This window comes from Hyla sarda, chromosome 4 (genome assembly GCF_029499605.1).
Source record: "Hyla sarda isolate aHylSar1 chromosome 4, aHylSar1.hap1, whole genome shotgun sequence".
NCBI lineage: Eukaryota > Metazoa > Chordata > Amphibia > Anura > Hylidae > Hyla > Hyla sarda.
Genome location: NC_079192.1, coordinates 135,550,432 through 135,571,606, shown reverse-complemented (window position 1 = coordinate 135,571,606; position 21,175 = coordinate 135,550,432). Strand labels below are relative to the sequence as shown.

The following is a 21,175-nucleotide window of genomic DNA, read 5'->3' as shown; positions in this document are numbered from 1 at the left end:
TGACACTCACAAAGCTGGAGAAGACTGTAAGAAGATAGCAAAACATTTTCAGATGTCAATATCCTCTGTTCGGAATGTAATAAAGAAATGGCAGTCATCAGGAACAGTGGAAGTTAAAGCAAGATCTGGAAGACCAAGAAAAATATCAGACAGAACAGCTTGTGAGAAAACAATTCAAAACCCACATTTGATTGCACAATCCCTCCAGAAAGTTCTGGCAGACACTGGAGTTGTGGTACGATATTCCACTATAAAGAGATACTTGTACAAATATGGTCTTCATGGAAGAGTCATCAGAAGAAAACCTCTTCTACGTCCTCACCACAAAAATCAGCGTTTGAACTTTGCAAATGAACATATAGACAAGCCTGGTGCATTTTGGGAACAAGTTCTGTGGACCGATGAGGTTAAAATTGAACTTTTTGGCCGGAATGAGCAAAGGTACGTTTAAAGAAGAAGGGGAACAGAATTTAATGAAAAGAACCTCTGTCCAACTGTTAAGCATGGAGGTGGATCAATCATGCTTTGGGGTTGTATTGCAGTATTGCACAGGGAACATCTCAGGAGTAGAAGGAAAAATGGATTCAATAACATTTTCAGCAAATTTTGAATGCTAACTTGATGCCATCTGTGAAAAAGCTGAAGTTAAAGAGAGGATGGCTTCTACAAATGGATAATGATCCTAAACACACCTCAAAATCACGAAGGATTACACCAAGAGGCGTAAACTGAAGGTTTTGCCATGGCCTTCACAATCTCCTGACCTCAACATAATTGAAAATCTATGGATAGACCTTAAAAGAGCAGTGCGTGACAGACAGACAAGAAATCTCAAAGAACTGGAAGACTTTTGTAAGGAAGAATGGGCAAAGATACCTCAAACAAGAACTCTTGTCTGGCTACAAAAAGTGTTTACAAGCTGTGATACTTGCCAAAGGGGGCATTACAAAATATTAACTCTGCAGGGTGCCCAAACTTTTTCAGACGCCATTTTTTTGTTTTCTGTTATTTTAAAAGTGTAAATGATGGAAATAAAATCTAACTTTTGTTGACATATCATAAGAATGTCTAATCTGTGATTTGATGCCTGTCACGATGCCGGCTGGCAGGTAGTGGATCCTCTGTGCCAGAGAGGGATTGGCGTGGACCGTGCTAGTGGATCGGTTCTAAGTCACTACTGGTTTTCACCAGAGCCCGCCGCAAAGCGGGATGGTCTTGCTGCGGCGGTAGTGACCAGGTCGTATTCACTAGCAACGGCTCAACCTCTCTGACTGCTGAAGATAGGCGCGGTACAAGGGAGTAGACAGAAGCAAGGTCGGACGTAGCAAAAGGTCAGGGCAGGCAGCAAGGATCGTAGTCGGGGGCAACGGCAGGAGGTCTGGAACACAGGCTAGGAACACACAAGGAAACGCTTTCACTGGCACAATGGCAACAAGATCCGGCGAGGGAGTGAAGGGGAAGTGAGGTATAAATAGGGAGTGCACAGGTGAACACACTAATTGGAACCACTGCGCCAATCAGCGGCGCAGTGGCCCTTTAAATCGCAGAGACCCGGCGCGCGCGCGCCCTAGGGAGCGGGGCCGCGCGCGCCGGGACAGGACAGACGGAGAGCGAGTCAGGTACGGGAGCCGGGATGCGCATCGCGAGCGGGCGCTACCAGCATCGCGAATCGCATCCCGGCTGGAGACGGTATCGCAGCGCACCGGGTCAGTGGAGCTGCCCGGAGCGCTGCGGTAGCGAGAGAGAAGCGAGCGCTCCGGGGAGGAGCGGGGACCCGGAGCGCTCGGCGTAACAGTACCCCCCCCCCTTGGGTCTCCCCCTCTTCTTAGAGCCTGAGAACCTGAGGAGCAGACTTTTGTCTAGGATGTTGTCCTCAGGTTCCCAGGATCTCTCTTCAGGTCCACAGCCCTCCCAATCCACCAAAAAGAACCTTTTTCCTCTGACCGTCTTGGAGGCCAGTATCTCTTTCACTGAGAAGACGTCAGAAGAACCGGAGACAGGAGTGGGAGAAACTAATTTGGGAGAGAAACGGTTGATGATGAGTGGTTTAAGAAGAGAGACATGAAAGGCATTAGGAATACGGAGAGAAGGAGGAAGAAGAAGTTTGTAAGAGACAGGATTAATTTGGCACAAGACTTTGAAAGGACCAAGATAGCGTGGACCCAGTTTGTAACTGGGGACACGAAAGCGGACATATTTAGCGGAGAGCCATACCTTGTCTCCTGGAGCAAAAATGGGGGGAGCTCTTCTTTTCTTATCGGCAAACTTTTTCATGCGAGATGAAGCCTGTAAAAGAGAATCTTGGGTCTCTTTCCATATGGTGGAAAGATCACGAGTCACTTCATCTACAGCGGGCAAACCAGAGGGCAAGGGAGTAGGGAGGGGGGGAAGAGGGTGACGGCCGTACACCACGAAAAATGGGGATTTGGAGGAAGATTCAGAGACTCTAAAGTTTTACGAGAATTCGGCCCATGGTAGAAGATCTGCCCAATCATCCTGGCGGGAGGAAACAAAATGTCGTAAATAATCACCCAAGACCTGGTTAATTCTTTCTACTTGTCCATTGGATTGAGGATGATATGCAGAAGAAAAGTTTAATTTAATCTTGAGTTGTTTACAGAGAGCCCTCCAGAATTTTGACACGAATTGGACGCCTCTATCCGAGACTATCTGTGTGGGCAACCCGTGAAGACGAAAAATGTGTACAAAAAATTGTTTAGCCAACTGAGGCGCTGAAGGAAGACCAGGAAGAGGGATGAAATGTGCCATCTTGGAGAATCGATCAACGACCACCCAAACAACAGTGTTGCCACGGGATGGGGGTAGGTCTGTAATAAAATCCATACCAATCAGAGACCAAGGCTGTTCGGGGACAGGCAGAGGATGAAGAAAACCAGCGGGCTTCTGGCGAGGAGTCTTATCCCGGGCACAGACAGTGCAGGCTCGCACAAAGTCCACGACATCCGTCTCCAGAGTCGGCCACCAATAGAAGCGAGAGATGAGTTGCACAGATTTCTTGATGCCTGCATGACCTGCGAGATGGGAGGAGTGACCCCATTTGAGGATTCCGAGGCGTTGGCGTGGAGAGACGAAGGTCTTTCCTGGAGGAGTTTGCCTGATGGAGGCTGGAGAAGTGGAAATCAGGCAGTCAGGAGGAATGATGTGTTGCGGAGAGAGTTCAACTTCCGAGGCATCCGAGGAACGAGAGAGAGCATCGGCCCTAATGTTCTTATCGGCAGGCCGAAAGTGAATTTCAAAATTAAATCGGGCAAAGAACAGAGACCACCTGGCCTGGCGAGGATTCAGCCGTTGGGCAGACTGGAGATAGGAGAGATTCTTGTGATCGGTGTAAATAATAACTGGAAATCTTGATCCCTCCAGCAGATGCCTCCATTCCTCAAGTGCTAATTTAATGGCTAGAAGCTCTCGATCCCCGATGGAGTAGTTCCTCTCCGCCGGAGAGAAGGTCCTAGAAAAAAAACCACAAGTAACAGCATGCCCGGAAGAATTTTTTTGTAGAAGGACCGCTCCAGCTCCTACAGAGGAGGCATCAACCTCCAATAGGAAGGGTTTAGATGGGTCAGGTCTGGAGAGCACGGGAGCCGAAGAAAAGGCAGACTTGAGCCGTTTAAAGGCGTCTTCCGCTTGAGGAGGCCAAGACTTGGGATTGGCATTTTTTTTGGTTAAAGCCACGATAGGGGCCACAACGGTAGAAAAATGTGGAATAAATTGCCTGTAATAATTGGCGAACCCCAAAAAACGTTGGATAGCACGGAGTCCGGAGGGGCGTGGCCAATCTAAGACGGCAGAGAGTTTGTCTGGATCCATTTGTAGTCCCTGGCCAGAGACCAAGTATCCTAGGAAAGGAAGAGATTGGCATTCAAACAGACATTTCTCTATCTTGGCATAAAGTTGATTGTCACGAAGTCTCTGAAGAACCATACGGACATGCTGGCGGTGTTCTTCTAGATTGGCAGAAAAAATCAGGATATCGTCCAGATATACAACAACACAGGAGTATAAGAGATCACGAAAAATTTCATTAACAAAGTCTTGGAAGACGGCAGGGGCGTTGCACAGGCCAAAGGGCATGACCAGATACTCAAAGTGTCCATCTCTAGTGTTAAATGCCGTTTTCCATTCATCCCCCTCTCTGATGCGGATGAGATTATAAGCACCTCTTAAGTCCAGTTTGGTAAAGATGTGGGCACCTTGGAGGCGATCAAAGAGTTCAGAGATAAGAGGTAGGGGGTAGCGGTTCTTTACCGTGATTTTATTAAGACCGCGGTAGTCAATGCAAGGACGTAGAGAGCCATCTTTTTTGGACACAAAGAAAAATCCGGCTCCGGCAGGAGAGGAGGATTTACGGATAAAGCCTTTTTTTAAATTTTCCTGGATGTACTCCGACATAGCAAGAGTCTCTGGGGCGGACAGAGGATAGATTCTGCCCCGGGGTGGAGTAGTGCCCGGGAGGAAGTCAATAGGACAATCATAAGGCCTGTGAGGAGGTAGAGTCTCAGCTTGTTTTTTGCAAAAAACATCCGCAAAGTCCATATAGGCCTTAGGGAGACCGGTTACAGGGGGAACCACAGAGTCACGGCAAGGGGTACTGGGAACCGGTTTTAGGCAGTCCTTGAAACAAGAGGGCCCCCAACTCTTGATCTCCCCAGTGGACCAATCCAGGGTTGGGGAATGGAGTTGAAGCCAGGGTAGTCCAAGGAGGATTTCGGAAGTGCAATTGGGGAGGACCAAAAATTCAATCTTCTCGTGATGAGGTCCGATGCACATTAGAAGGGGCTCCGTGCGGAAACGTATGGTACAGTCCAATCTTTCATTGTTTACACAATTGATGTAGAGGGGTCTGGCGAGACTGGTCACTGGGATGTTGAACCTGTTGACGAGAGAGGCCAAAATAAAATTTCCTGCAGATCCGGAATCCAAGAAGGCCATAGTAGAGAAGGAGAAGGCAGAGGCAGATATCCGCACAGGCACAGTAAGACGTGGAGAAGCAGAGTAGACATCAAGGACTGTCTCACCTTTGTGCGGAGTCAGCGTACGTCTTTCCAGGCGGGGAGGACGGATAGGACAATCCTTCAGGAAGTGTTCGGTACTGGCACAGTACAGGCAGAGATTCTCCATGCGGCGTCGTGTCCTCTCTTGAGGTGTCAGGCGAGACCGGTCGACCTGCATAGCCTCCACGGCGGGAGGCACAGGAACGGATTGCAGGGGACCAGAGGAGAGAGGAGCCGGGGAGAAAAAACGCCTTGTGCGAACAAAGTCCATATCCTGGCGGAGCTCCTGACGCCTTTCGGAAAAACGCATGTCAATGCGAGTGGCAAGATGGATGAGTTCATGTAGGTTAGCAGGGATTTCTCGTGCGGCCAGAACATCTTTAATGTTGCTGGATAGGCCTTTTTTAAAGGTCGCGCAGAGGGCCTCATTATTCCAGGATAATTCTGAAGCAAGAGTACGGAATTGTACGGCGTACTCGCCAACGGAAGAATTACCCTGGACCAGGTTCAACAGGGCAGTCTCAGCAGAAGAGGCTCGGGCAGGTTCCTCAAAGACACTTCGAATTTCCGAGAAGAAGGAGTGTATAGAGGCAGTGACGGGGTCATTGCGGTCCCAGAGCGGTGTGGCCCATGACAGAGCTTTTCCAGACAGAAGGCTGACTACGAAAGCCACCTTAGACCTTTCAGTAGGGAACTGGTCCGACATCATCTCCAAGTGCAGGGAACATTGGGAAAGAAAGCCACGGCAGAATTTAGAGTCCCCATCAAATTTATCCGGCAAGGATAGTCGTAGACCAGAAGCGGCCACTCGCTGCGGAGGAGGTGCAGGAGCTGGCGGAGGAGATGATTGCTGAAGCTGTGGTAGTAGCTGCTGTAGCATCACGGTCAGTTGAGACAGCTGTTGGCCTTGTTGCGCTATCTGTTGTGACTGCTGGGCGACCACCGTGGTGAGGTCGGCGACAACTGGCAGAGGAACTTCAGCGGGATCCATGGCCGGATCTACTGTCACGATGCCGGCTGGCAGGTAGTGGATCCTCTGTGCCAGAGAGGGATTGGCGTGGACCGTGCTAGTGGATCGGTTCTAAGTCACTACTGGTTTTCACCAGAGCCCGCCGCAAAGCGGGATGGTCTTGCTGCGGCGGTAGTGACCAGGTCGTATCCACTAGCAACGGCTCAACCTCTCTGACTGCTGAAGATAGGCGCGGTACAAGGGAGTAGACAGAAGCAAGGTCGGACGTAGCAAAAGGTCAGGGCAGGCAGCAAGGATCGTAGTCGGGGGCAACGGCAGGAGGTCTGGAACACAGGCTAGGAACACACAAGGAAACGCTTTCACTGGCACAATGGCAACAAGATCCGGCGAGGGAGTGAAGGGGAAGTGAGGTATAAATAGGGAGTGCACAGGTGAACACACTAATTGGAACCACTGCGCCAATCAGCGGCGCAGTGGCCCTTTAAATCGCAGAGACCCGGCGCGCGCGCGCGCCCTAGGGAGCGGGGCCGCGCGCGCCGGGACAGGACAGACGGAGAGCGAGTCAGGTACGGGAGCCGGGATGCGCATCGCGAGCGGGCGCTACCAGCATCGCGAATCGCATCCCGGCTGGAGACGGTATCGCAGCGCACCGGGTCAGTGGAGCTGCCCGGAGCGCTGCGGTAGCGAGAGAGAAGCGAGCGCTCCGGGGAGGAGCGGGGACCCGGAGCGCTCGGCGTAACAATGCCTTTTGGAGATTTTTCCATCTTTCCTTGGCTTCTCTATGCACATTAATACAATTTTTACCTGGGGTGCCCAAACTTTTGATCCCCACTGTATGGGGCATTTCCATTTCCAAGAAAATGGCATTACTAATTTTTTGGGGCTTTTTTTTCCTATTACCCTTTGTGAAAATGAACAATTTGGTTTAACACCAGCATTTTAATCAATCATTTTCATGTCCAAATTTAACAAAAATGTGTCAAACACCTGTGGAGTGTAAATACTCACTGCACCCCTTGTTAAATTCCTTGAGGGGTGTAGTTTCCAAAATGTGGTCATGTGGGTGTTTTTTTTTTTGCGTTTATGTCAGAACTGCTGTAACTGTGGCCTCAAATGTTCATGATGCTCTCTCACTCCTGAGCCCTGTTGTGCGCCCGCAGAGTATTTTACCTCCATATATGGGGTATTTCCATACTGGGTTACAAATTTTGGGGGTCTTTTTTTCCTTTTATCTCTTGTGAAAATGAATAGAATGGGACAATTAAATTGTTTTACACTAACATGCTGGTGTAGACCCCAACTTTTCCATTTCATAAGGGGTAAAAGTAGAAAAAGCCTGCCAAAATTTGTAACACAATTACCACAAATACCAAAGCTCCAAAGTGAGAGAGCGCCATGCGCATTTGAGGCCTACATTAGGGATTTGCATTAGGGCGGACCTGGATGCAAGCATTAAACTTGCCTCTTCCACCAAAATATCCTACAGCAGTGTTTCTCAAACAGGGTGCCTCCAGCTGTTGCAAAACTCCCAGCATGCCTGGACAGTCAGTGGCTGTCCGGCATTGCTGGAAGTTGTTGTTTTGCAACAGCTAGAGGCTCCAATTTTTGAAACAGTGCCGTTTGAGACATTTTTTATTTTTATGGGGGGGAGGGGGAACAGTGTAAGGGTGTGTGTATACATAGTGTTTTACCCTTTATTTTGTGTGAGTGTAGTTTGTTTAGGGTACATTTACACGGGCAGGCGTTATCAATGAGTTTCCCGCTGGGGGTTTGAGCTGTGGTGAAAAATTTGCTGCAGCTCCAACTGTAAACCCCTGCCCGTGTGAGTGTACCCTGTACATTCACGTGGGGACGGGGGGAGGGTGCGCAAATCTCTCCAGCTATTGCAAAACTACAAATCTCAGCATGCACTGACAGACAGTGCATGCTGGGAGTTGTAGTTTTTTTTGCCACAGCTGGAGGCCCACTGGTGGGGACCACCGAGTTAGGTAACAGACAAACTCAATGCTTCCCCACTAGTGTTCCTCCAATTGTTGAAAAACTGCAACTCCCAGCATGCACTGTCTATCAGTGCATGCTGGCATTTGTAGTTTTGCAACAGTGTGCCTCCAGCTGTGGCAAAACTACAACCCTCAGCATGCCCAGACAGCAAACTGCTCTCTGGGCATGCTGGGAGTTGTAGTTTTCCAAGATCTAGAGGGCCACAGTTTAGAGATTCCAAAATGTGGTCCTCCAGATCTTTCAGAGGCCATTTACCCAGATCGCCACTGCTGCATTATTGCGCCGCTTTCGCCCACCGCATGGCGACAGGATCATCACCCCCACCTGGAGCCGGTAAGCTGCTGCACCCACCGTTCCCCCTGGACACCCATGGGTGTGGGCAGAGTGGAGGAACTGAACTTTAAACCCCACGCCTCGCTTCTGCGATTGGTCGGTCGCTTCTGACCGATCAATCGCAGGGATAGGAGGGGTGCCTGCCACTTCACTCCTATCCCTTTTGGGTGATTGGTGCAGTCTTGGACAGCACCGATCACCCTTATTTTCCGGAGTTCGCTGGTCTGTCCTTAACTGGTTAAAGACAAGTGTTCATAGGACATGACTGTATTTAATAGAGACTTTCATTTGCTTATTGAAAGCACTCTTGGATTGTCTGTCTGCATTTTTACTTTGTTGCAAAAATATAAAGATGATAATTACCCTTTTCAGTAATTTAATTTTGTGTTAACACTGCAATGGCACTAACTGGAAGATTTCTCTGCTTCCTTTAACGGGATACTCAACCCCAAGATATCTTATCCCCTATCCAAACAGGATAGAGACAGGACAGGAGCCCGGCAATGTCCATGCTGCACCCAGAGTTCTGAACATTATGTTCAGAACACTTGGTGCGGATGGCCGCTGTCATGCCCCTTAATTATACATGAATGGAGGAGGCGTGGCGCAATTTCACAGCCACGGCCGCCTGCACCAAGCGTTCTGAACATAATGTTCAAAATTATGGGTGCTGCATGGAGATAGCGGGTTGTCCCAGAGGCCAGACCCCCTTGAATAAAACATCTTATACCCTATCCTTTGGATGGGGGATAGGAGGTCTAGGGGTAGAATACCCCTTTAAGGATGGAAAACAATGGAAAACACAAAGGATAAAGGTGCCCTCCCCTTTACCTGTTTAAGTTAGTTAATTACTACATCCTAGAATGTGTACACAAAATAAAAATTTATAAACTACCAATCAAAAAAATTTGAGAAAAACAAATTAAAGTGTACCTCTCATTTGCAATAACTTGGTTAAAAATATCTATATTTTTGGGTGGAAAAATCCTGGCTTGTCCCTGCAGCTGTGTCTCTGTGCAGAGACAAAATACAGGAAGCGTGGGCAGACAAGCAGGGCTCCGTGCACAGAGGCTCTGTTATACACCTGTCTAACACAGCAGGGTGATTGACAATCGAGGAGCATGTATAGAACCCTGCTTGTCCCACCCTCACTTCCTGTATTTTGTCTCTGCACAGAGACACATGGGCAACAGCTGCAGGGTTAGCATTTTTTCACACAAAAATATTTCAAAAAATTTAACTAATGCATATTACATATTTTGCAGCACTAGGTTCCTAGGTTCAAATCCCACCAAAGACAACATCTGCAATGAGTTTGTATGTTTTCACTGTGTTTGCATGGGTTTCTTCCTACACTCTAAAAAATATACTGATAGGTGAATTTATATTGTGAATTTAGAAACATATGTTATTATCTATATTATATAAAAAGCTCTTGCAAACATCAGTTACAATTTAATCCCCATTGTGGAGGTTTACAGAAAATGAAATGATCAGTAATAAGATAATTATCTTTTCCTCAAACCTTGAAAATGGTACTCTATGGCTGAAGGATAGGTACTTTATGGACAAAGAACAGGTCTTGATTAGCAAGAAATCTAATTTGTAATGTATAAGTTAAAGTATTGGCTCAAGTAGCGTTACAACAGACTGCTGAACAGGGGCTGAGGCTATTGCTGTAGCTCAGGCAGAATGTGCTTTCAGCCCTTTAGGAGGAGGCAAGTCTTTGGCTAAGTAGCCTTATGCAATGGCTAACCTGATCCAACAGGCAGTGGTGTGTTTGCTTCATTTTACCCTAAAACTGAAGCAGATTATCTGATTTTATAAAATCTTCTGTTGTTTTAAGGTGCATAAGAGCACATCTGCACACATTATGGATTTTGTGTTCTTTTTCAGAAGAACACTGTGAACAAAAGAATAAGAGGGGCTCAAAGCATTACCGTTAAAAGTTTTGATGGGTTGGTAGCTGGGAACAGAAAATGGCTGTGCACTTCATTCAATATTGCAGGATATGGGCTTGAAAAACTTACAATGGCGCTGTCTCCTGTAATGAGGCTGATTAAGCATGGAGCCAAGTGAAATGTATTAAATTGGCTCACAGGGTGGATCTATGAAGACTTGAAAGCACCAGACTTAGGTCCTATGGAGGCACTGTGAAACAAAAGAACAGATCTATTCTGTTGAGAGACTTTTAATAAAACTTCTTATTAAACTGATGTCAGCTATCAGAGCAGCAAGGTGAAACTACTGGTTTTGAACCCTTTTCTATGCCATAAGAAAGAATTCTAGGATTAAAAGGTTGGGATGAGGAATCACAAATATCTTCTAAGAAAGGCATTCCATGTTAGGGAAGTAACTGTTTTGAATTTGTATTTAGAATTATAAAAAAATGCTCCCACATTTAGATATTGCTGTTACATACTTGCTATGGTGCCTGCTGGCATTTTTTTTATTCCCTTTTGGAAACTTCCACCTCGTGTCTAATGCCGGTATTTAACCCCTTCAGGACGGAGCCCATTTTGGCCTTAAGGACCGGAGCGTTTTTTGCACATCTGACCACTGTCACTTTAAACATTAATAACTCTGGAATGCTTTTAGTTATCATTCTGATTCCGAGATTGTTTTTTCGTGACTTATTCTACTTTAACATAGTGGTAAATTTTTGTCGATACTTGCATCCTTTCTTGGTGAAAAATCCGTAAATTTGATGAAAAATTTGAAAATGTAGCATTTTTCTAACTTTGAAGCTCTCTGCTTGTAAGGAAAATGGATATTACGAATACATTTTTTTTTGGTTCACATATACAATATGTCTACTTTATGTTTGCATCATAAAATTGACGTGTTTTTACTTTTGCAAGACACCAGAGGGCTTCAACGGTCAGCAGCAATTTTCCGATTTTTCACAAAATTTTCAAACTCAGTATTTTTCAGGGACCAGTTCAGGTTTGAAGTGGATTTGAAGGGTCTTCATATTAGAAATACCCCATAAATGACCCCATTATAAAAACTACACCCCCCAAAGTATTCAAAATGACATTCAGTCAGCATTTTAACCCTTTAGGTGTTTCACACGAATAGCAGCAAAGTGAAGGAGAAAATTCACAATCTTCATTTTTTATACTCACATGTTCTTGTAGACCCAATTTTTGAATTTTTACAAGGGGTAAAAGGACAAAATTTTTACTTGTATTTGTAGCCCAATTTCTCTCGAGTAAGCACATACCTCATATGTCTATGTAAAGTGTTCGGCGGGCGCAGTAGAGGGCTCAGAAGGGAAGGAGCGACAAGGGGATTTTGGAGAGTACGTTTTTCTGAAATGGTTTTTGGGGGGCATGTTACCTTTAGGAAGCCCTTATGGTGCCAGAACAGCAAAAAAAAAACCACATGGCATACCATTTTGGAAACTAGACCCCTCGGGGAATGTAACATGGGATAAAGTGAACCTTAATACCCCACAGGTGTTTCACGACTTTTGCAAATGTAAAAAAAAAAAATAATAATTTTACCTAAAATGCTTGTTTTCCCAAAAATTTTTTATTTTTAAAAAGGGTAATAGCAGAAAATACCCCTAAAAATTTTAAGCCCAATTTGAAGCCCAATTTCTCCCGATTCAGAAAACACCCCATATGGGGGTGAAAAGTGCTCTGCTGGCGCACTACAGGTCTCGGAAGAGAAGGAGTCACATTTGGCTTTTTGAACGCAAATTTTTCTCTGGGGGAATGCCACATTTAGGAAGCCCCTATGGTGCCAGAACAGCAAAAAAAAACCACATCGCATACCATTTTGGAAACTAGACCCCTCGGGGAACGTAACAAGGGGTTAAGTGAACCTTTATACCCCACAGGTGTTTTACAACTTTTGCATATGTAAAAAAAAAATTTTTTTTTTACCTAAAATGCTTGTTTTCCTAAAAATTTTACATTTTTAAAAAGGGTAAAAGCAGAAAATACCCCCCAAAATTTGTTAGGCAATTTCTCCCGAGTACGGCGATACCCCATATGTGACCCTAAACTGTTGCCTTGAAATACGACAGGGCTCCAAAGTGAGAGCGCCATGCGCATTTGAGGCCTAAATTAGGGACTTGCATAGGGGTGGACATAGGGGTATTCTACGCCAGTGATTCCCAAACAGGGTGCCTCCAGCTGTTGCAAAACTCCCAGCATGCCTGGACAGTCAACGGCTGTCCGACAATACTGGGAGTTGTTTTGCAACAGCTGGAGGCTCCGTTCTGGAAACAGTGGCGTACCAGACGTTTTTCATTTTTATTGGGGAGGGGAGGGGGGCTGTGTAGGGGTATGTGTATACGTAGTGTTTTTTTACTTTTTATTTTATTTTTTGTGGTAGTGTACTGTAGTGTTTTTAGGGTACAGTCGCACGGGCGGGGGTTCACAGTAGTTTCTCGCTGGCAATTTGAGCTGCTGCAGAAAGTTTGCGGCAGCTCAAATTTGCAGCCAGATACGTACTGTAATCCTCCCCCTGTACATTCACATTGGGGGGGGGGGACATCCAGCTGTTGCATAACTACAACTCCCAGCATGCCCGTTGGCTGTCGGTGACTGCTGAGAGTTGCAGTTTTGCAACAACTGTAGGCACACTGGTTATGTATCACTGAGTTTGTGACCTAACTCAGTGTTTCACAACCAGTGTGCCTCCAGCTGTTGCAAAACTACAACTCCCAGCATGTACGGTGCATGGTGTACGGTGACTGCTGAGAGTTGTAGTTTGCAACAGCTGGAGGCACACCGGTCGTGAAACACTGAGTTAGGTAAAAAAAAACTCTGAGTTTCACAACCAGTGTGCCTTCAGCTGTTGCAAAACTACAACTCTCAGCAGACAGCCAACGGGCATGCTGGGAGTTGTAGTTATGCAACCAGCAGATGCACCACTACAACTCCCAGCATGCACTTTAGCTGTTTGTGCAAGCTGGGAGTTGTAGTTAGACAACAGCTGAAGGTACACTTTTCCATAGAAAGAATGTGCCTCCAGCTGTTGCAAAACCATAAGTCCCAGCATGCCCATAAGGGAATGCTGGGAGTTGTGGTGGTCTGCCTCCTGCTGTTGCATAACTACAGCTCCCAGCATGCCCTTTTTGCATGCTGGGAGCTGTTGCTAAGCAACAGCAGGAGGCTGTCACTCACCTCCAACGATCCAGCCGCATGAGGTCAGTCCCGCCGCCGCAGCTGCTCCTGGGGCCCCGATCCCAACAGGGGCGCCGGGGATCGGGGTCCCCAGCACCCGGGGTGCACGTCCCGCACCCGCTCACGTCCTCCAGAAGAGGGGTGGAGCGGGTGCGGGAGTGACACCCGCAGCAGGCGCCCTGATTGGTCGGCCGGTAATCCGGCCGACGAATCAGGGCGATCGTGAGGTGGCACCAGTGCCACCTCACCCCTGCAGGCTCTGGCTGTTCGGGGCCGTTAGAGACGGCCCCGAACAGCCAGTAATTCCGGGTCACCGGGTCACTGGAGACCCGATTGACCCGGAATCGCCACAGATCGCTGGACTGAATTGTCCAGCGATCTGCGGCGATCGCCGACATGGGGGGGCATAATGACCCCCCTGGGCGATATGCCGGGATGCCTGCTGAACGATTTCAGCAGGCATCCGGCTCCGGTCCCCAACCGGCTAGCGGTGGGGGCCGGAATTCCCACGGGCGTATGGATACGCCCTCGGTCCTTAAGGACTCGGGATTCAGGGCGTATCCATACGCCCTATGTCCTGAAGAGGTTAATATATCAGCCTCTATTGAACAGCGGTGTTTATCTTGCTATTTGGCAGATTAGTCAGTAAGAATCAGTGCATTAATCTAATCCTTTTTTATATGCTTTCAATTGGACCTAACGTAAATTAATATCTAATTGTGAGACAACCCCTTTTTGGCAGATGTAATCTAGATGTGCTTAGCATATGTCATTTTGTACAATTTTATATATTTTTGTAAAGACTAAGCTACAAGAGCTTCTTTTGACTATCTAGACTTCTCCTTGTTCAGTAGCAAAGTGTCCCCCCAAAAAGAAAATTACTACTGCTGTGTTAAAATATTGCCACTGGCACATATGGCTTAGTACGGTAATACATCAAAGCTGACAGCAAGAAATAAACCACAAAATGCATTTAATTATATAGAAACAGTATATTTATAGAAAATATTTTGTATATAAAGCACTTAAATAAATTATGGAACACTATGTACATATGTAAACCTTATGTTACAAAAGAGCGCTAACTCTTTGGTATGACATCATGCGCACAGACAGTTATAACTTTTCTATTGCACAAAACAAAAGCCATACATTTGATAGAAATCTAATTTGTACCTACAATAATAAAGATTGACATCTCTAAATATATATATGTTTCATGAATGGCATTTTGCCTTAAAGTACAAAATGAATTATGCCATATCAGGATTTTGGATTTCCAAACATGAAAACGGAATAAAGGCATTTAGCAAAACAAACCAAGACAGTAGAAAATGATGAGCATAATAAACATGTTTCCCAGCAATATTTTTTAGCTGTTTCTGATCAAACATTACAATAATAGTTTCATGCAAATGTGGATTGACACAGCACAACCAGAGATGTTTCTATGTAACTGCCCAATCCCTATTCATCATATTCTATGTTGAATGCATATTGGACCCAGGTGTTTGAGCATAGCTGAAGCAGACAGATGACAATTGTGTGGAGAATATACACCCTCATACGCAAAGCATAAGAATCTATCTGTTGTGAAGGTGAATAACTTTGGTGTCCTAGTGAATAGTGTCGGGGCCATTATGTACCTACCCCAACTCACTCTGTAAAATATGAAACAATGAAGTAAAACTGCAGCAGTATTCTGCAGCCTACATTAGAGCAGCGATAGGCGCAATATCACAACTTAGCAAAAATAGCTAATGAAATGCAACATTTAAGGAGACAGTGGCAAGAAGCAAATAAACAGCATAGAAATATGTATTTCAAGCCTTATTGATTCTAAACAGAACAGTGTGTCATCAGCCAGATAGCTAGGGGTTTATTTCTAAAAATATATTCAAGGCAAGTACATGATTGGTAATGTAAATATAATCTAGCAATGACAACTACTAAAGTCATCCTTATGAGGATTATTAGAAGTATGGCACCATCTAAGATCAAGTGACATTAAAGATAGAACATTATGCATTGGTGAGGACAACAGACCCTTGTGAGATAGCCTCAGGAGACAAACTGGTTTTCTCTATTATACTGTAAGCCTCACACATATACATTACTTGTATATATCTTATTGTATTTTCCAGGGTATTGTCAACTTATCACTGGCTACTGGCTGTCATCTAACAGTGGTGGGATCATGGATTATAAAATCCCTACTCCATGCAATAAACTGTAGTACAGGCATTTGGCCTACATTTTAAAGTTTAACTTAGTAGAGTATTCGTAAAATGCACAATCTGAGACCGCCAATCTATCCAAATTCTTATGTAGTGCTCTGCTTCAGGATGATTTCACACAAGTGCTTACCTGAATTGGCAGCTGTTAACTTAGGTTAAGTGACTAGCGGTCAGGCTGGAGCTTGTATCCGTAATCTGGACACATAAATACTCATGTAACACACTCATATGAAACCAGCCTAAGGAGCAGAATGATAGCTATTTATTCATTACATGTTGGCACCTACCTTCATTTATGGAGCTGTACTTTGCAATGCTAAGTCATAATGTATCACAATACAAAAGTGAGTGAAAAGTAAATGTGCTGCCTCCTAATGCAAAAAAAAAAAAATACATTTTGTGTCTTTCAATGTGTATTTACAACATTTCTGCAGAACTAAAGAAAAAAATCAAGTTATATAATATTCTCAAATGATCTATAATTACAGTGAGAGGCCCATATTATTCATCTAGTATCATAGCTATAAACACACAGTGCATAAAATGTATCCAGTCAATGAAGACAAAATTACTAAACAGATAGGGAAGAAGTTTCATAATTAGTGCTGTCACGCCCCCTTCCCATAGACTTTGGTTGAGGGGGCGGGCGTGACGTCACGAGGGGGCGGCCGCGAACACGGAAGCCCGCTCACAGAGTTCGGAGTAATGAATTTCAGGATGCTGCATTCGGAGCTCCGAAAAGGTAGGGCAGCGTACAACCCCTTTAACAACTAATTAGGCTGCACGCTTTCATTTTCCAAAGGCCTATGAAAAGTATTCCGCTTTTCCTTTGCACCTGTTTTTTTTGTCTCTGTGTCATTTAGGTGTGCAAAACGCATATTAAATAGGCTGTTTTTCTTTGTTACATTACTGCATAGGGGGCAATATTATGTTTTCTCTGTATGCTGCAGGTATCCATCAGACTAACGACCTATACCCATTTTTATAGACTTTAGTAGACTAAACTAAACTTACTATGGACATTTGGTGTATTTTATGCCAGTATACATTTTAATTGCAGGACACAAAAGCATGATACACTATGTTTTTGTGTCCTTCAGATAAAACAGAATAAACATATTCTCAAGTAAACTACAACATTTGGTCTATTAATGCCTGTTGCTACCCAGGGTAAAATACCTTTTGACAGTATTCTGATGTATACCAATGGGCACAGACAAACGTGAATTCATTCTAAGCATAAAGGGAATTAAAATCAGCAACAGAATCACCCATACTAACTTGTTCCTTCATATTTGAGGCAAAATATACCATGGCAGAACCAGACAGACTCCCTTATTAATCAAAGAGGTCCATCAGGCGCTGTTGGTGCCTGTTGTAAGATATATCAGGCACTCATGCCTTTTTTTTCTGCTTGGATGCAATAGAAAAAGGAAATTAATGACCCAGCTGTGAATTTATCCTTACCTTTGTAATAATTTAGCTCATATTCTAAATACGCATCTGGTGACAGAATTTACAAAACATTCCATTGGCCCTTTAAAAATATTTTTCCCCATAATTAAATTTTATGACATAGTAGATCGATTGACATCTCATAAAACGTAATTATGGGAAAGCCCTTTAAAGCAAGAAGAAAAACTGATCAAAAGTTTAGAGTGGCTGATATGATATAAATGAATATCCCCTGAGAAAATAGTTTCATTGGTGAATGTACACAGATAATGCAATTTTTTGTGTGTAAAACAAAACACAGCATGTGACAAAGTATCCACCACTATACCGGCTGATTGATGGCGTATTTCAACTCCAGCAGAACTCATTTCACAATAGTTGTATAGAGAATTAGCTCACATTAAGTGGCTAATAACCTGATGTATAGTCATGGCACCTGTTATTACATTCATAATGCTGAAAAGGCTAAAATGGAAAATAGACATTCATCGTGTATTAAGGAATGTAATATGTTGTACATGAAACAGAACTAGGAACATGCATTACACATTTACCATACCCAATCTATTGCTGTCTAATAGGAAACCACTTTACATATCATCATAAACAGTAACAAGCTGGGGTAGTGACTTAAAAATACAGAATGCCCAAGGAAGCTTGTGATGGCTCTGAATATTGATACATTTCCAAAGAAAAACGACTCTTGAAATAAATAGTAGCAGCAGCATCTTCTTCAACAAATCAGTATCCTCCATAAAGGCATTATCTAACCCTTATATTGTTTAGCAGCTAATAATAGTATAAAATAAGAATTTATTTTTATAAAATTATAAAGTGAGAAATACCTTACCAATCCCCTGCCACTCTTGTGCCAATGCTTACCCAATTGGATTCCCCAGCTCTAGCAATGTCATGTCAAAACAACAAGGGACTGCAGTAGACAACCAAATAATTTCTGCATTCCCAGTACTGACTGCCTGGCATTCCACATCTGTGTCCAGCCACCATTTCTAGGTCATGGGAATGTGAGTGATGTGTAGAAAAAGATGCAAGACAGTATGAGTTAAAGCCACCCCTCAGAGACTCTGCAATTTGCCACCTGAGGCGAAGTACTCATCTCACCTCATGGCAGATAAGGCCCTGATGGAGGACGAAAAAAACAAAGGCAGGTAGGGAATTGGTACAGTGAGTATTACACCTTTTTTGCTATTGTATACATTCGATAGTTTACCTTCAAATATGTTATAGGGTTGGATAACCCCCTTCAATGTATTACAGCAACCCTGCTGGAAGTGAAATCAACGACAAAGTTACTATCTTGGAGAATGCTCTATGAATGGAGAAACTGTGCAATGGTTTGAGGCTAGAAAAATTGTCCATTACAAACTGGGTAACATACATTTACATTAAGAACCCTAAAAACATTTCAAAGGAAGAAGTTGTAAAAGTTCAGAAAGCAAATGTCCACGACATTCAGTTAGTAACCTTTTTTTTAACAGTTGGTCACAAAATTAAGTCTGCAGTGATGCGTTGTTGCCCTGTATCACAGTATGGAGTTTTACAATCATTTGGGAATGGAGTTTGGAAGGGTCTAGAAATTTCTCCTGAACAGTGTTTTACATCCCATGATTAGATGGAATAGGGCTTTGCTTTTTTGGGATGATCCATTTATAGAAGATGTATATCTCCTTTTGGTGTTAAGTAACACAGTGCAAAAATATGGCCACAACTTAAAGTTAATAAAAAATAAAAAAAATTACAGAATGAAAAAGCCCCCAGTATATTAACTATAATTTAGAAATCTTTTCACTACTGAAGCTATTGAAATTCTCTGCTGTCTTCTTTCGTAGATTTTCTATCCAGCTTGTGCTGCTCAGCATTGTTCTTGCTAAGCCTGATGAGGATTCAGGCTCATTTAGCCGCATGTTTTTACCAGAGGTAATAAGTTCGCCATAGCCTTCCTGATGAGCAAAGGCATATCCAGATCTCCTGGAGCTAGTTCTGTGCACCCTGTGCATGTGGTTTGCCAATGGTTTACGCTTCTTCTTGGCCTGCTGCAAGTAACGAACCTTTAAAGTTGAAAAATAAAATTAAAAATTACACTTTGGACATGCTAAAACGGGTTGCTTGAGCAGTCTGTTAGCTGGTACAGATGTAGCCTACTGCTATGTTAATACATTTGATATCTGTCTAAATATTAGGATTAGGATATTAGGGGGAATTTATAACAACTGTCTAATTTTAGAACAGTACAACAGACAGACCTCAAATGCACCAGACTTATTACAGTGGCTCGGGCTGATTGATAAATGTGGTACATCTGTAAATCTGCACTGCAAAGTTTTGGTCTAATTTGTCTCAGGCAAAGGCAAATAGCCAAAATTCTGGTGCTATAGCTTGGCGCATAGTGCTTAATTTTCGGCTACACCTCTTTTGGCCCATGGTAACTGCCTTTCCCAGTAAGGCATGCCCTCTTGTTGAGTGAGGCACATTTTTCTGTTCTTTTTGGTGCTCATAGCATAATAAATGTGTCCATTTTGTTGTGCACCACAATTTTTGCTTCTAGTAAAGTGGGCCATTGTTTTTGATACAATTCTCCCTGTTCTATGTAACAAGATCAGAACTGTGATGGGAAAGTAAACAGCTGCATGTTCTATGTATAGTTAGCTAAATGTATAATAATAAAACCTTGCATTTAAAAGGGTGAAATGGCATGCAACATGTATAGTCTGAAAAGGCATATCCATGGAAAACCAGATGCTTTATTTATACAGGTCAATGCGTCTGTATTCAGGAGGTGTCACATTTACACTTAAAGGGGTATTCCAGGCAAAAACTTTTTTTTATATATATCAACTGGCTCCGGAAAGTTAAACAGATTTGTAAATTACTTCTATTAAAAAATCTTAATCCTTCCAATAGTTATTAGCTTCTGAAGTTTTCTGTCTAACTGCTCAATGATGATGTCACGTCCCGGGAGCTGTGCATGTTGGGAAAATATCCCCATAGTAACTGCACAGCTCCCGAGACGTGAGTCATCAGAAAGCACTTAGACAGAAAACATCAACTCAACTTCAGAAGCTAATAACTATTGGAAGGATTAAGATTTTTTAATAGAAGTAATTTACAAATCTGTTTAACTTTCCAGAGCCAGTTGATATATAAAAAAACAGTTTTGGCCTGGAATACCCCTTTAAAGGTAAACTGACAGCAGGTTCACTCACAGTAAACCTGATGCAAAGGGTTATAGGGCCAGTGGGATCACTTACCTGGATTTGTGGTCCAACCCATTGTATTAGCACTGGAATTGGCCGCTTTTGCACAATGGAGACAGGACCTGGAATACCCAGCATGGCAGGTCCTGTCTCTATTGCTCAAAGCCAGCTACCGTATTTATCGGCGTATAACACGCACTTTTTAGGCTAAAATTTTTAGCCTAAAGTCTGTGTGCGTGTTATACGCCGATACACCCCCAGGAAAGGCAGGGGGAGAGAGGCCGTCGCTGCCCGCTTCTCTCCCCCTGCCTTTCCTGGGGTCTAGAGCGCTGCTGTCGGCCCTTCTCACCCCCTGGTTATCGGCGCCGCTGCCCGTTCTGTCCCCCTGACTATCAGTGCCGGCGCCGATAGCCAGGGGGAGAGAAGCGGCGCCGACAGCCAGGGGGAGAGAAGGGGCAGCGGCACCCATTGCCGGCGCCGCTGCCCCGTTGCCTCCCCCCATCCCCGGTGGCATAATTACCTGAGTCGGGTCCGCGCTGCTGCAGGCCTCCGGCGTGCGTCCCCGGCGTCGTTGCTATGCGCTGAACGGCGCGGCGCATGACGTCAGTGCGCCGCGCCGTGCATAGCAACGACACTGGGGACGCACGACGGAGGCCTGCAGCAGCGCGGACCCGACTCAGGTAATTATGCCACCGGGGATGGGGGGAGGCAACGGGGCAGCGGCGCCGGCAATGGGTGCCGCTGCCCCTTCTCTCCCCCTGGCTGTCGGCGCCGCTTCTCTCCCCCTGGCTATCGGCGCCGGCACCGATAG

The 21,175-nt window shown here is 44.7% G+C and overlaps 1 protein-coding gene across 6 annotated transcripts in view; it reads right to left on the bottom strand.

Moving 5' to 3' along the window:
- Positions 1-10,268: 10,268 nt before the first annotated feature.
- The window catches only part of ATP8B4 (ATPase phospholipid transporting 8B4 (putative)), a 517,140-nt gene continuing 506,233 nt past the window's right edge, over positions 10,269-21,175 (bottom strand). For 3 of the 6 annotated variants that reach the window (XM_056572212.1, XM_056572213.1, XM_056572214.1), the window contains exon 29: positions 14,433-19,218. In XM_056572212.1, coding sequence (XP_056428187.1) covers positions 18,937-19,218 — 282 coding nt within the window. In that variant the 3' untranslated portion in view covers positions 14,433-18,936. Of the gene's footprint in view, positions 10,468-14,431; positions 19,219-21,175 lie in introns of those variants that run through there. The other 3 variants (XM_056572217.1, XM_056572215.1, XM_056572216.1) reach the window with 3 other exon arrangements.